A 16,359-nucleotide genomic window follows, 5' to 3' on the forward strand; every position below is an offset into this window, starting at 1 on the left:
CATGGGACAGGAGGTCCGGGGAGAAAGACAAGGTGGGGGGAACCAGAGGATGGGCAAGGGGTATAGTCAGAGGGACAGAGGGAGAAAAAGGTGAGTAAGAGAAAGAATGTGTGTATAAAAATAAACAACAGATGGGGTACAAGGGGGAGGTGGGGCATTAGCGGAAGTTAGAGAAGTCGATGTTCATGCCATCAGGTTGGAGGCTACCCAGATGGAATACAAGGTGTTGTTGCTCCAACCTGAGTGTGGCTTCATCTTTACAGTAGAGGAGGCCATGGAGAGACATGTCAGAATGGGAATGGGATGTGGAATTAAAATGTGTGGCCACTGGGAGATCCTGCTTTCTCTGGCGGACAGAGCGTAGGTGTTCAGCAAAGCAGGCTCCCAGTCTGCATCGGGTCTCGCCAATATATAGAAGGCCACATCAGGAGCACCGGACACAGTATATCACCCCAGCCGACTCACAGGTGAAGTGTCGTCTTACCTGGAAGGACTGTATGAGGCCCTGAATGGTGGTAAGGGAGGAAGTGTAAGGGCATGTGTAGCACTTGTTCCACTTACAAGGATAAGTGCCAGGAGGGAGATCAGTGGGGAGGGATGGGGGGGACGAATGGACAAGGGAGTCGCATAGGGAGCGATCCCTGTGAAAAGCAGAGGGGGGGGGAGGGAAAGATGTGCTTAGTGGTGGAATCCCATTGGAGGTGGCGGAAGTTACGGAGAATAATATGTTGGACCCCGGAGGCTGGTGGGGTGGTAGGTGAGGACCAGGGGAACCCTATTCCTAGTGGGGTGGCGGGAGGATGGAGTGAGAGCAGATGTACGTGAAATGGGGGAGATGCGTTTGAGAGCAGAGTTGATGGTGGAGGAAGGGAAGCCCCTTTCTTTAAAAAAGGAGGACATCTCCCTCGTCCTGGAATGAAAAGCCTCATCCTGACAGCAAATGCGGCGGAGACGGAGGAATTGCGAGAAGGGGATGGCATTTTTGCAAGAGACAGGGTGAGAAGAGGAATAGTCCAGATAGCTGTGAGAGTCAGTAGGCTTATAGTTGACATCAGTGGATAAGCTGTCTCCAGAGACAGAGACAGAAAGATCTAGAAAGGGGAGGGAGGTGTCGGAAATAGACCAGGTAAACTTGAGGGCAGGGTGAAAGTTGGAGGCAAAGTTAATAAAGTCAACGAGCTCTGCATGCGTGCAGGAAGCAGCGCCAATGCAGTCATCAATGTAGCGAAGGAAAAGTGGGGGACAGATACCAGAATAGGCACGGAACATAGATTGTTCCACAAACCCAACAAAAAGGCAGGCATAGCTAGGACCCATACGGGTGCCCATAGCTACACCTTTAGTTTGGAGGAAGTGGGAGGAGCCAAAGGAGAAATTATTAAGAGTAAGGACTAATTCGGCTAGACAGAGCAGAGTGGTGGTAGAGGGGAACTGATTAGGTCTGGAATCCAAAAAGAAGCGGAGAGCTTTGAGACCTTCCTGATGGGGGTGGAAGTATATAGGGACTGGACATCCATGGTGAAAATAAAGTGGTGGGGGCCAGGGAACTTAAAATCATCGAAAAGTTTAAGAGCGTGAGAAGTGTCACGAACATAGGTAGGAAGGGATTGAACAAGGGGGGATAAAACCGTGTCGAGGTATGCAGAAACGAGTTCGGTGGGGCAGGAGCAAGCTGGGACAATAGGTCTGTCAGGACAGGCAGGTTTGTGGATCTTGGGTAGGAGGTAAAAACGGGAAGTGCGAGGTGTGGGAACTATAAGGTTGGTAGCAGTGGATGGGAGATCACCTGAGCGGATAAAGTCAGTGATGGTGTGGGAGACAATGGCCTGGTGCTCCTTAGTGGGGTCACGATCGAGGGGTAAATAAGAGGAGGTATCCGCGAGTTGTCGCTGTGCCTCGGCAAGGTAGAGGTCAGTTCGCCAGACTACAACAACACCCCCCTTATCGGCGGGTTTAATAATAAAGTTAGGATTAGTGCAGAGGGAGTGGAGAGCACAGCGTTCCGAAGGAGTGAGGTTGGAATGGGAATGAGGCGCGGTGAAGTCGAGACAGTTGATGTCCCGTCAGCAGTTAGCAATAAAGAGATCCAGAGCAGGCCAGGCTGGGTCTTTATATGCCACTCCAGGCCGGGTCTTTATATGCAACTCCAGGCTGGGTCTTTATATGCAACTCCAGGCTGGGTCTTTATATGCTGCTATTGTGCAACCACCAACTGCGACTCCAGCCTTGAACTCCAGGCCGGGTCTTTATATGCTGCTATTGTGACTCCCGTCTCCCCTTCCCCCACCAATACTCTGCAATCACGTCTCCTTCAGATCCCATTGTCAGCTCCTGGATCCTCAGAGGCTCCATCTTCCTCTCACCCCAACCCTCCCCTCTCCATTGACACCCCCAGCCTCCCCCCTCCCCCCTCTGATCCCAGCTCTCATCCGTGCCGGGTCTTTACCATCCCCTCCGACCTTCAACTATCGGAGGCAGAACGCTCTGTCCTCAGTAAGGGCCTCAACTTTGTCCCCCTTCGCCCACACCTCAGCGAGTTCCGTGTTCGCCACGATGTGGAACTCTTCTTCCGCCGCCTCCGTCTCCGAGCCTACTTCTTCGGCAAGGACTCTTCCACCCCCACCGATGACCCCTTCTCCCGTGTTCAGCCCTCCTCTTCTTCATGGACACCCCGCTCTGGTCTTCTGCCTGCTCTGGATCTCTTTATCACTAACTGCCGACGGGACATCAACCGTCTCGACTTCACCGCACCTTGTCCCCATTCCAACCTCACTCCTTCGGAACGCTCTGCTCTCCACTCCCTCCGCACTAATCCTAACATTATTATTAAACCCGCTGATAAAGGGGGTGCTGTTGTAGTCTGGCGTACTGACCTCTACCTTGCCGAGGCACAGCGACAACTCACAGATACCTCCTCTTATTTACCCCTCGAGTGTGACCCCACTAAGGAGCACCAGGCCATTGTCTCCCACACCAAGGGTCTCGGCCCGAAACGTCGACTGTACCTCTCCCTAGAGATGCTACCTGGCCTGTTGCGTTTACCAGCAACTTTGATGTGTGTGGCAAGAATTTCCAGCATCTGCAGAATTCCTCGTGTTTACAAAAATTCTTGAATATGTTCTGCGAGCAGGCAGCTAGGAGTGCTTAGAGAATAAACTCATGGTGTTTTGGCTGGATTTATCACTTCATCATGTTTTTCACCTTGAGACCCTAGTTCACTATTGTCAATAATCTTTCTGATCAGTGAGAATTTTGTTTTTTCAATAGCGAAAAGCAACAGATTGGAAAATAGCTAACCTCACAATTACATAACGCTTCTTTCCAGAACAAATGAGTTTCTATTAGAATATGAAAGCCCACAGACACTTCATCCATTCAGAAACAGTGGCACCTACTTGAAAAGAAACATTAGTTATTTTAGTTAGGTTATTTAATTATATTCTAGCATGTTCTAAAATGTCAAAGGTGGCAGTATCATTAATGAATGATTTTAGTTTTAAATATTTGATGATATTACATTATTCTGCTTGAGTGTAACTGTTTATATGACATATTAAATTGTGATGAGCTGGCAGCAGTACAATTGTAATTTCCTCAGATCAAGGTAACATCGTTATCTGTGAAAGCAAGTACATGTATATCAATTACATTGCAACCTCCATTCAAATGATCTAAAAGCTCCTTCCAGTTCCACATTAGCTCGAAGAAAATGGAGGTTGTTCGACAATTCCTGCTTCACAAACGAAAAAAGCCTCGATATACCACGTGAAACAATGATCATGTCATCATTACGGCAGATGAGAAGATATTTTCTCTGTTGTATCGTTCCACAGATAGGTCACTAGTAACTCACAAAAGCTACCAAGACAATGAGTGTCAGCAGCTGTTTGTTCAGTCATGCTAAACACCATTTGCCTTACTCACCTCATAACTTCACAAACTCTTTACACCAGAAGTCACTGTTTAACAAGCAAAAGTCAGAACCCCAATTTTTTTTGCCAGTCATGGAGGAAATCAATATCTTACTCATGGATTAACCCACTAACTTGTCAGTCTCTCAAAACCTTTCCACATACCTATCCAAGCGTTTTACAAATTTTGTCATTGTACCTGCCTCTACCACTCCCACTGGAAGTTTGTCTCGCCCCATACACGAAGAAGTTGCCCCTTAAGTCTCTTTTAAATCTTCCCCCTCTCATTTTAAATCTCTATCTGCTAATTTTTGATTCCCTTTTCCTGGTAACCAAAAGACTATAAACTCCTTTTATCTCTGCTTTCTCATAATTTTATCCACTTCAAAAAGGTCAAATTCTAGTCTTATTGCTGATAGTATATGTTATGTTCATAGTAAGTCAATTAAAAGATGGAAAGAGAAGGCACTCCTTAAATGTCTACAGTTGCTCTATTTTCAGGATCAAGAGTTACTTGCATCCACTTTAATTTTGTGAGTTTTGAAGCGGCTAAGCTGCTGAAATGATGCACTACTTTCATCACTCGCCTTGTGTGCTTCTAATGCATGGCCTTGAGATTGCTATATATCGTACAGCTAACTGTCTGTGTACTACAGTTGAACAATGACTCACAAATGAGGTGAAACTGTCAGTTTATGAGTGCAACTTGTCTACATGGTTAAAATTTGAAGCTGACCATGTCTCAACCAAATGCTGCCAGTGCAAGCTTTGTATATTGCATGCAATAAAATAAATCATTATGGAAACACTTCATAAAAATTTCACTGTACCTAAATTTTCCTTTAGCATCAATCCAATGCATCTTTTTGACAGTCAAATAATATTAGTATTTCTGAAATAATTAGTAGTGCTGTGATTCTAACATCTTGGCTTTTGATGGAATTCAAATACCATTTCTTATATGCAACACACACAAAATGCTGGTGGAACGCAGCAGGCCAGGCAGCATCTATAGGAAGAAGTACAGTCGACGTTTCGGGCCGAGACAGCATTTTGTGTGTGTTGCTTGAATTTCCAGCATCTGCAGATTTTTTCGTGTTTGCCATTTCTTATATTCTTTTTTTTGTTTCTGGCCCAAAGGTAAGGATAATTAATTAATTTCCTGCTTTCAACTGTATTGTGATGAGATCCAGCTTTTATCTGAAAATAATCTTAACAGTCTCATTGGGTTTCTTTGAATCCAAGAGTTAGTAGTTTGCTGCTGTTAAATTGTAATACACAAATCATTTTTTGTTTTAGTAAAATACCGATGTATTGAAGGCATGAGATTCCCCACCTGTCTCCAGTACAACTGTGGTCAAAGGAATCAAGTAAAATTCCCTCGTGTACTATTTCAGTGCAGTCATTAACCCTCCACCAAAATTGTGCTCAAAGTAATTTCACATGAATATCTCAGCCAGTCCACTCATAGAAGTAATTAAGCTTCGTTAGCCTTGAGATTGCACTGTGGGATACTGATGTGCGAATGCTTAAACAGTCATCTAAAATTCCTTTCTCACCTACTAAAATAGCACAGATAAAGATTTCAGGCAAATACATTAAGTGTTTGTAAATCACAATGTAATTAAAAGATGGTACTACCTCTACTACCATTTACTCCTACCTCTCATTTATTTATTTATACAGCATGGAATAGGCCCTTTAAGCAATGCTGCCCAGCAATCCCCCAATTTGATGAAAGCTGAATCATGGGACAATTTACAATGACCAATCAACGTACCAACCAGTATGTTTTTGGACTGTGGGAGCACCGGAGGAAACCCACGCGGTCACGGGAAGAACGTACAAATTGGCAGCAGTGGTAATCGAACCCAGGTCACTGGTACAAAAAGCATTGTGTTAACCACATGCTACCTTGTCGCCCCAAAAGAAAATGTTCCAGTATCAAAGATGGAAAACTTCTTTAAAGATTGAACTAAAGTCTTTTTGAAGTAGCTACTTACCTTTGACGTTCAGTGTACATCTTGTTCACATCTTCCCACTTATCATCAAGCTCAGCTACTGCGTCCTGAATACGGTTAACATCTGGGTAGGAGACACTCCTGAGAGCTGCAGGTTTCTGGCTGTGTACAGATGCCACTTGGCTTGAGAGCTTTTCCAACTGCCTTTTCACATTCTGAGTTTGGAAAAGAAATGAATAGGGTCAAAGGATTAAGTTTGACTGGAATGGATGAAAAATGTTGTGTCTGTTGATAAAAATGTTCAGCAAACGTACACAAGATATCCATATAATATTTTAAAAAGAAAAAGTTCAACCATTGCAACCCGTTTTGGAAATAGTACCATTGCTGGGCTGTAAATAGATCAAGATAATCAATGGAGAAAACACTGCCATTGCACTTCCACCAGCATGAAGAGGCCTTTATCCAACAGTTGAAGGACTACATTCCTATATGTCCTAAGGAATAAGAAACAAAACACCATGATTGTCATCACGAGGAAATCTGCAGATGCTGGAATTTCAAGCAACACACATAAAAGTTGCTGGTGAATGCAGCAGCCCAGGCATCCCCCTCCCCCAACACACATCAAAGTTGCTGGTGAACACAGCAGGCCAGGCAGCATCTCTAGGAAGAGGTGCAGTCGATGTTTCAGGCCGAGACCCTTCGTCAGGACTAACTGAAGGAAGAGTGAGTAAGGGATTTGAAAGTTGGAGGGGGAGGGATGGAGCCAAGAGCTGGACAGGTGACCCCTCCCACTTTCAAATCTCTTACTGGCTCTTCTTTCAGTTAGTCCTGATGAAGGGTCTCGGCCTGAAACGTCGACTGTACCTCTTCCTAGAGATGATACCTGGCCTGCTGCGTTCACCAGCAACCTTTATGTGTGTAACCATGATTGTCATGATTTGGAACAAAATGTGTTTTTCCACGCACTCAAATTATCTCCGCCTCAAATTCACTTCTGTTAACAAACCATGAAACAAAATCAATGTATACCTTTTCGATGCAGAAACTGCCAATAAACCCTTTGGTGATAAAGTTATTTTGGAAAATGTGCATACTTTAAAGAAGAGTAGGATTATTGGGGTCATGCAGATATTGCAATATATTGATCGTCTTGCAATTTGCTGGTAATTTGAGTACTTCATTTTTAATTAGAGAAAACATCACACATTGTGCAATCTTGGTATTTAAGATTACAAAGGTAAACAAAAAAAGGGAAAAGCAGCTGTGTTATGTTTTACAAGGCCACTTACAGATGGAACAGGAGTGGACATTTCACACTCCGAGCCTGCTCTACTCTTCAATAAACTCACTGCTTCTTCTCCATCTTGTTTTACGGCGGTTGGCACCCAGCTTAATGGTGCATTACCGCCACCTTCTGCTCCGGAGTGTGCAATAGACTTACATTCCAAATCCCTTCACCCAATCACACACACACATACACCCTAACCTACACTTTATCCTCCCATCTTTGGCCATCCTAGTACCCTATTCCTGCTTATCCGTCATATCCTATAAAAACCCCTGTACCCCTTAAGAAAGCTAAAAATACCCTAACCTGTGCTCTCTCACCAATGCCCAGCAACCTTTTTAATGTGAATTCCTGCACCCCCGATTCCCTTAGATTAATTCTCATCATCTCTCTCTGTATCCCATACTTCCTGCAACTCAGAACTACATGTTCTATTGACTCCTCTTCCTGATATTCCTCACACAATCCTGTCTGGTGTTTCATTTAAATTTGGATTATTTAAATTTCTGGGACCTATATTTGATTCATGATTAAGATGGGCAGACCATATCAGGAAAGTTGAGGAGAAATGTAAAAAAGTAATAAATGTGTTGAGATGTTTGACTGGTAGGGAATGGGGAGCAAATTGTTCAGCGTTGAAGAGAATGTATATGGCTTTAGTAAGACCTGTGTTGGACTATGGAAATATAGCATATGGATCAGCAGCTAGGTCTTTTATAAGGAAACTGGAATCGATTCAGGCTCAGGCTTGAGAGTGTGCAGTGGAGCTTTTAAAACATCACCAGTACCAGCCCTACAGGTAGAATTGGGAATAATGCCTTTGGAACGAAGAAGGATGCAATTGATGGCAAACTAATGGGCTAATTTGTAGGGGCACAATGATTCTCAATAAGCTCACATTCTTCAAATCCATTTTTTCCCTTGCTGGTTGGAAATCTACCTCAAACTTATATATATACAAGAACCCTGCTCCCACAGCCTTTTCTGGCAAAATATTCCATAGATACACAACTCCATGTGAAAATCCTCATCTCGGATACAAACAGTGACACAGCTGGTACAGCTGAAGACTCATAGTGATGGAGACAGACACAGGTTCAATGCTGACCATGGATGCTGTTTGTCTGGTGTTCACATATTTCTTCTGATAAACATTCTCTTGTACTGAGATGAACAATTAATTTTATTCTGAAGTAGATTTCATCTCCCTCCAGTATTAACGGACAAATCTCAATTTTGAAATCTTTTTGGCTTAAGTTTCATTAGGTTGCACTGATTTAACATGAAAACTGGTAATCTTAGTAGAAGTATGGTAACATTAATCATATAGTGACAATATGCTCACTATATGCTCAATGTCAGCAAAATTGAAGAGTTCAGGAAGGGATAGGAGGACAAACATGCAGCAGTATACATTGGAATTGGAGTTGGGGTCAGCAGCTTTAAATTCCTGGCTATTAACATAACAGTTGACTGAGCTGGGCCCAACATGTACAAGCAACTATAAGGAAAGCGTACCAGTATCTTTACTTTCTTAAGCGATTTAGGAGATTCAGCTCGTGCCCAAGCACTTTTACAAACTTCTGCTGATGTTCAATAACTCACGGTATTTCAAAAAGTGCCCTGCCATTGCATTATGCAATTCAAATGTGCATGAATGTAAGAAGCTGCAAAGTGCAGTGGACTCTGCCCAACACAACATGGGAACATCTGTCCCTACTATCAGTAGGATCTATAGAAAGCTTTGCCTCAGAAAGGCAACACTTGCCTTCAAAGATCCTCATCATCCAGGGCACACCATCTTCTCGCAGTTACTACTGGGCAGGAGGTACAAAATCCAGAAGTCCGACACCATCAGGTTCAAGACAGCTACTTCCCTTCAACCATATGGTATGTGAACCAACCAACAAAACCTCAATCAATACAGTTGAGTAGCATGAAGACTACTTTGATCACTTAAAATGAACATCATTTTTTTTCTGTTCTAATTGTGTTCTTTTTTCTGTTTCTAATTGTGTTTATACTTCTCTTGTGAATGCTGCTTATATGATCCCTTGTGTCTATGATGCTGCTGCAAATATGTTTTTCATTGTACCTGTGCGTACATGTGACTATACAGATGACAATAAACTCAACTTTGATTAAATTTATGGTATTAAATTTCTGTGGATATTTTGCATGAAAATTTCTGACAGACAAAAGGTGTTTACTATCATTATGGCCCACAGGTTCGCCAATAAAAAGTGGAAGATTGAGACAAGTTCAGCGCTTTCATTTTTATTCAAGAGATAAACACTGGCCCAGCTGAAGAATGAAGGTTGAAGTTTATTAAATGAAATGGCAAAAATGAATGAAAAATAAATGGTCCACTCCAATCTTATTTCTCCTGTTCTTATTCATTATCACAAACATAGTGGAGTATCAAGAACCTGTACAGTTTGCATCACAGCACCAGCTCGGTTTCAATCCATCATTTTGAAGCCAACACAAACTCTTTCATGGACGGAAGAGTTTTATTTGGTAAGCTCAGCCTTCTAACACAGCAGCTGGCATTTCCGGAGATCAAAGAGTTATTTTTGGGTAAGTTAAACTTCCAACTAATATTTTTTGCTCAGCTTGTTGTCACAAATGTGAGCCAGTCTTCAGTTCTTAATATAAATGGCAAGTAATAATATACCTGAAGTTGAAATTATGGCTTTGCAAACAAACAGCACTGTCTATAGCTCATAGACTGTGAACATAGACGGTGCAGTGTAAGACAATGAGGTTATGTTAATTGGCCTGTTTCAAACCAGACAACACTGACTAAGTTATTTAGTTTAAGGAAGCTTGCAGATCAGGTTGATACTATCACCTAGCACATCCAATAGCTGATCTATTAATCGTTGGAAGGTTTGTGTGCTCAGAGAGTCAGCATCATAGCATTAATTTTGGGTATCTGTGAACTCTCTCCTCAGAAGCTTTTAGACGTGCTGTGTGAAATGGTATCTGAAAAAGTATCACTTGTGTGGCAAAAATAGACCGTATAAATATTAGAGATCAGTCAGGATTGTTAGAATGGTCAAAGAACAGGAAAGAGAATGACAGAAAGACGGTGACTAGAATCCATTTCTCTGCCTTCGATTTCTGCGATGGATGATTCATTGATCTACAACTCGTTGGTAGTCATTTTTAGCTTATAGAAATTGTACCCGTGTTTTGGAATTCCTTTATATTTTGGAAATCATTTGTAATTTGGAAATCTTTTATAATGTAGAAAAAGTTTGTGAGTTTTAAATGTCTTTTAAGAATTTTGTCTGAGTTTAAATTTGCATCACCAAAAATAAATGAATTGTGTTTAATCTACTTTGTTTGATGGAAGTATCTCCTACGTGGTACAGAGGGAGGACGCACCACTGAAGTAGTGGATACTGGCAGCGAAACTTGCCATGTAGGATAAAGAGGGAAGCAATCTAGCCTTTGAAGATTCGGTGGCTTCAGTATAACATCTCTTTATTGAAGGTACCCGTAGCTATCTGTATTGGATAAGGCTTAAGATTGTTATTTGAGTTTAGAACTTTGCGGTCAGCAAACCAAATACCTTTGCAGTAATATTCATATAAATGAGTGGGTGATTGTCAATGTGAACTTGACTGGCAGATTCCATGTTCAATCTTTCTATGTGTCCGAGAATGAGTGTAGTTTCTGCTTACGGTTTTCCATTACCATCTCAGAATCAAATTTAATATTATTGGCATACATCATGAAATTTGTTATTTTGCAGCAGCAGGTCATTGCAATACATAATAATTTTTAAAAACTATAAATTACAATAGAAAATCTATTTTAAAAATTAATCAAATTAAATCAAGTGTAATTATCATTCAAACCATACATGGATACAGCAGAACAAGACAAAGTTCTTCTGGGACCAAGTTGCAAAAACATATACATACATTCCATATAGAAAGACAGAGAGAGCGAGAGACAGAGACAGAGACAGAGACAGAGACAGAGACAGAGACAGAGAGAGAGAGAGAGGGAGAGAAAGAGAGAGAGAGAGAGAGAGAGAGGGAGGAAGAAGAAGAAGAATATAGTCATGCAAGAAAACATATTTTTAACCCATAACCCTGAGCGAGAAGTCCCGCATATTGATGGTTCTTGGCAGTCCAGCTTGTAATTCCACCAATCCCACACTGAAGGGCAACACCAACAGGCAAGGCCACCCCCAACTGAGTACAGATGCCATGCTACACCACCTCCTGTGTCCCTCACCTGGACTGCAGCAGCACGTAAGCCTGTGGCTTGAGGCCTGTCCTTACTACTGCAAAGTCAGCATTGCTGCCTCGCCTCCTGTCTCGCCACTGTTATGTACCCCTAGGGTTCACTTTGCTGTGAACTGTCACTTTAAGATGCAAAAGAGAAAGAGTGCTGAGTATCAGCCATTTTTTTCCTATTCTGTATGATTTCTACTGAGAGAGAGAGAGAGAGAGAGACGGAGCCATTCTTCACTGGCAGCTTGTTTACATTTCTCTGCAGCGTGTTTGGACTTTTACAAGGACACTTTCGTTTTCACAGTCAGAGTCTGAGCTGGCATCGATCATGGAAGGACACCAGTGACAGGTCGTCGCTGGTTAAAACTTTCAGTAGCTCACAAGGGGTGAGTTCAGTATCGATCCAGAATCTTGATAAATGACTCTCATATGTTGCTGCATCTGGAAGCAGTTGCAGAGAGGAGAAGAGCGAAAGGTTTGAAACAGACAAAACCTAGTGACAAAGGGGTCACTGTTTGGACTCTCTCCAAGTAGCCCGTAAGGGTGAGTTTGATTCCAGCAAATGCGAATGTGTGATTGTCACATAGTTTGATCCACTGGAGTGGGTTATTTTTTCTGGTTAGGGAATACCTTTGTGAATATCACGTGTGTGTTAACCCTTGCTTGGGTGTGGTAGCTTCACTCTGAAGAAGGTACCCCTATGTCAAATTACTGTTGGAGTTACTTCGTAGGTCATGGGACTGGATAAGTGGCTATCACGTTGTGTGATTGGGGTAACCTTGTGGAATCTACTGGTGTGTCTACCCCTTGCCTGGGTGGTAGTTTTTCCCTGAAGATGGTACCCTTTGTGATAGGCTACTGCTGGTGATAATCCATAGGTGGATTCAGTTTGAGTATCCTGTGGCCACCACTTTGGGATGACCCATAGCTGAATTTGGGCGTGGTATTGTGGTAACCACTTGTGAGGAAGGATATTCTGTGAAGATCACTGTTGGTGATACTTCATGAGTGGATTCGGAGCTGACAACGAAAGACTAACGGCACCTGTTTACTTGTTCCTCTCCTATGGTGGATTTCACCTTGGCTTACAAATATCTCTCTCACAACAACAACTCCGAGCATTGAACTGACCTTTCTTACATTACCATCGTAAGACTTTAAACCTTGCCACCCGAGCTTGAACGAGTTTGGGAATTATATTTACGCCCAACACTGCTAACTTTTGGTTTACCTGGTTTAAATTACTATATTAAGTAGTTACTAATAAATAGTGGTTTTTAACATCAAAACCAGACTCCAGGTGTGTTCTATTGCTGCCGGTTCTCTTAAACCGTTGCGTGTACGTAACACCACCAAACAACGGAAGCAGGCCTGTGGCACTCAATGTCCAATAACGGTTTGAGATTGCAAAAGAAACATCCAGGACAGTCACCTGACAGTCACAGGACAGTTTCACTGCACGCTACCTTTGTGCACCAACTCCAGACGTCTTGTATGGTTCTGGATCACTGGTCTCGAATGCCACAGATCTAGTCCTCAATAGACTGCAACATTCCTGATTCATCCATAGCTTTTGGTTTAGGTAGGTTTGGTATGTTCTTGAAGGCACTCACTCGTCTACATAAGTCTTGAAGAAGTTGGTGACATCTGTGGCATATTTGTTCAAATTTGAATATGAATCCCTGAATATTGTCCAGTCCACCGACTCAAACCAGTCTTGCAATCAGTCTTCTGCCTCCCTTGAGCATAATTTCTTGGTCTTCAAAATTGGTGCTGCAGTCTTTAGTTCCTGCCTATATGCCAGGAGTAGAAGTAAAGTCAGGTGATCGGACTTTCCACAGTGCAGACAGAGAATGACAATGTAAGCATTCTTGATGGTGGTATAACAGTGGTCAAGTGAAGGGTGGAGCTTAGGAGAGACAATGGCACCTAATGGCGACTTCTTTGTTTGCATCTTCAGAACCAGCTCTATTTCTATGTTCAATATCTCTATTTTTCCCTTTCAGGGTTCTTTTGAAGACCCTGATCTGGAGTTACATGCTGACTTGGGTTCCTTGCCGAAATAGGACCTGCTCTCGGGGTCTCACGACTGGCTGTTATTCGATGTACCAAGGAAGCGGCCTAGAAGATTAGTTGAGTTTCGGGATTTCGTGGCTCTGGAGGCGGGTGGACTTGAGGTCGGTGCTTCTGCAGGAAATTGGTGTGTTGTGGAAGACGGAAGATCTTTGGCTGTGTGTCCAGAGACTTGAGTTCTTTGGGCACAGAGCTCAGAAAAAGCGATGCAACGGACTTTTAACATCGTAAATCAGCGGCTTGTTCGTTATGTCTCCCCCCTCGCTGTGAAACAGAGACAACTCTTTTTCCTTTATTAGGGAGCAAGAGAGAGCCCATGGTATGTCGACTACTGGGTGAACGTGTAGTCTTTGATACTGCAAGTCCGTGTCTTTACTGATGCTTTGCTGAATGCTTGAGTGCTCGGTGGGAGGCACCGATGCTTTTTTTTTTGCTGGTGAGAGAGAGGGGATCGTTGCTTACGCGTGGGAACTGGGTGGGGCTTTGCCGTTTTAACATGTAACTGTCATTCATTCTTTGGGGCATTCCCCTGTTTTCGTGGATGATTGCAAAGAAAAATAGAATTTCAGGATGTATATTGTATACATTTCTCTGATATTAGATGTACCTTTGAAACCTTTGAAGTGTGTTGGCTCCTCAGGTTTGACAGATAACACGTTGGTGCTTCACGTTCAGAGACTTCATCAAGCTGCCCTGGTTGAAATCCCCCACAGTGATACGGAAGTCATCAGAGTGCACTGATTTTTGACTACTGATTATGGTGCTCAGCTCCTCCAGAGCCTGTCTGATGTAGGCCTGAGGTGAAATGTACAGCACTACCAGGACGATGGAGGAAAACTGCTTTGACAGATAAAATGGATGACACTTGACTGCTAGATGGTTCAGGTCAGGCGAGTAGGATGGAGATACAAACGCCACACTTGTGCATCATGATGAGTTAATAATAAAGCATGCTCTACCTCCTCTACCTTTAATAGACTGAGCTATCCTATATTTGCAGAGAATGGTGAAGCCATCAGGCTGCAGTGTTGCATCCAAAATGGTAGGTGTGAGCCATTTTTCAGAAAAGCAAAATACACAGCAGTTCCTAATGTCCCTCTGGTACTGCAATCTTGACTCAAGTTCTTCAATCTTCCCCAATGATCAAAGTTTCTTAATAGCTTGAAAAGACATATGAATGACTTACTACTTACTCAGGCAGAGTACAATGAAAGACCTTATCTCTGCAAATTTCCTGCTCTCTCCTCAACCTCACTGTAAATGTAAATCATATTTAACATGCAATGCCACAACAAAAACAGTGGTCCAAATATAAATTGTAACTAACGAACACACTAATACATTGACTTAAAATAACTGAGCCAATATTAATAACCTAAAATAAAGAATCACCACCGATACTTCTTTGGAATGTGGCAGGGAACATGAAAATCCAGTGAAAACCCACACATTCATGAGGAGGATGTACAGAGACATCTTGCAGAACAGCACCAGAATTGAACTCCAAATTCTGGAACGCCCTGATCTGTCGTAGTTTTGCATTTTAATGTAGTTTATTTTAATATTCTGCCATTTCCTCTTTAACTCTTGCTTGCAAATGATAAAAGAATACTAAATCAAAGTAAATTCATCATTAAAGTACCCATACATGCAAAGTACCTGTCCAGGCATTTACAAGAAAGTAAAGAAATACAACAGTATTTATGAAAAACTATGCATAAAGATTAACAAACCACCAATGTGCAAAACAAGACAAATTGTGCAAATACGAAATAAATAATGCTGAGAAACTATAATGAGCTATAAAAATATGGAAATGAATTCTGCAGCCTTGCAGTTCTCAGAGAAAACAACCCTTCTTTTTCACTCCTCATCTAAATACAAGAGATTTAAACCCTGCATTAACATCTCCTCGTTCTCTACTGCTGAAGAATATGGAAACACCGCATCTCCTTGCATCATTTGAAAATTCTGAATATGTTTTTCATTTAAAATAAATTAAATGCATTGCTTTATCATCTTTCTGTATCAGTTTCACCCTGGCATCTACAGAAAGGAAGCAAGTTGGAATTAACCAGTCCCCTCAAGCTACACATCACTGTGCCAAAGCTACAGTGCACACAGGAGCGTCTTGCTGCCAATATTACAATATGGCATTACTTTAAGGTTTTGCAGGATTGAAAATTCTTGAATTTGAAATGAGTTTTTTATTTCCTTTTAGTGGAGCCAGGAGCCTGACCCATGAGAAGCATCGGGTACTGTCACCAAGAAGGCTCATTAAAATTACAGTGAGGTAGAAGAAAATCAACTGTTTCATGGACTTCAGCTCTAAAGATAACATTAAGAAGAATTGTAAATCTGTTGATAAATTAATTCCAGTGTAATTACATAAACATCAAACACTCAAAATATTGCATGATTAGAGGAAATATGCATGCCTACAGATTGCAATTTAGATGACTGGGAAGCTCTGACACTGAAGGTCATGCACATTTATTTCTGAAGCTTCACTACAGTAATGGACATTAATAAATTCAGCAACACAATTATTCTCTTTCTTCCAGCATGGGATCTTTCTTTATCAGCAAGAAAGCAGTTCAATTAATTTGAACAGTAAAGGCAAACACTAATCTGTGCAGCATGCTGGGTTGGATTTTTAATGAGAGAACCAGTAAGATTAAATCTCAGACAAGATGCATTAAATATGCTTTACATTTCCCACACCCACAGGTTCCTTCTCAGACATTGCTGATGATTTCAACAATGGAAGTATTTCCAGAATTTCTGAATGATTACTGAGTGAATACCCCTCTTTTTTTGGGCTTTGCCATAATATTTTCAGGAATTGAGAAGACATTTGCATTGTT

At 42.1% G+C, this 16,359-nt stretch overlaps 1 protein-coding gene across 9 annotated transcripts in view; it reads right to left on the reverse strand.

The window, feature by feature from the left end:
• Window positions 1-16,359, reverse strand: part of dmd (dystrophin) — a 1,998,855-nt gene that overhangs the window by 921,129 nt on the left and 1,061,367 nt on the right. For all 9 annotated transcript variants that reach the window (XM_063050913.1, XM_063050911.1, XM_063050907.1 and 6 more), the window contains one exon: window positions 5,915-6,087. In XM_063050913.1, the coding sequence (XP_062906983.1) occupies window positions 5,915-6,087 (173 nt within the window). The remainder of the gene's footprint in view (window positions 1-5,914; window positions 6,088-16,359) is intronic.

Source organism: Mobula hypostoma, chromosome 6, assembly GCF_963921235.1.
Source record: "Mobula hypostoma chromosome 6, sMobHyp1.1, whole genome shotgun sequence".
Classification (NCBI taxonomy): Eukaryota; Metazoa; Chordata; class Chondrichthyes; order Myliobatiformes; family Myliobatidae; genus Mobula; species Mobula hypostoma.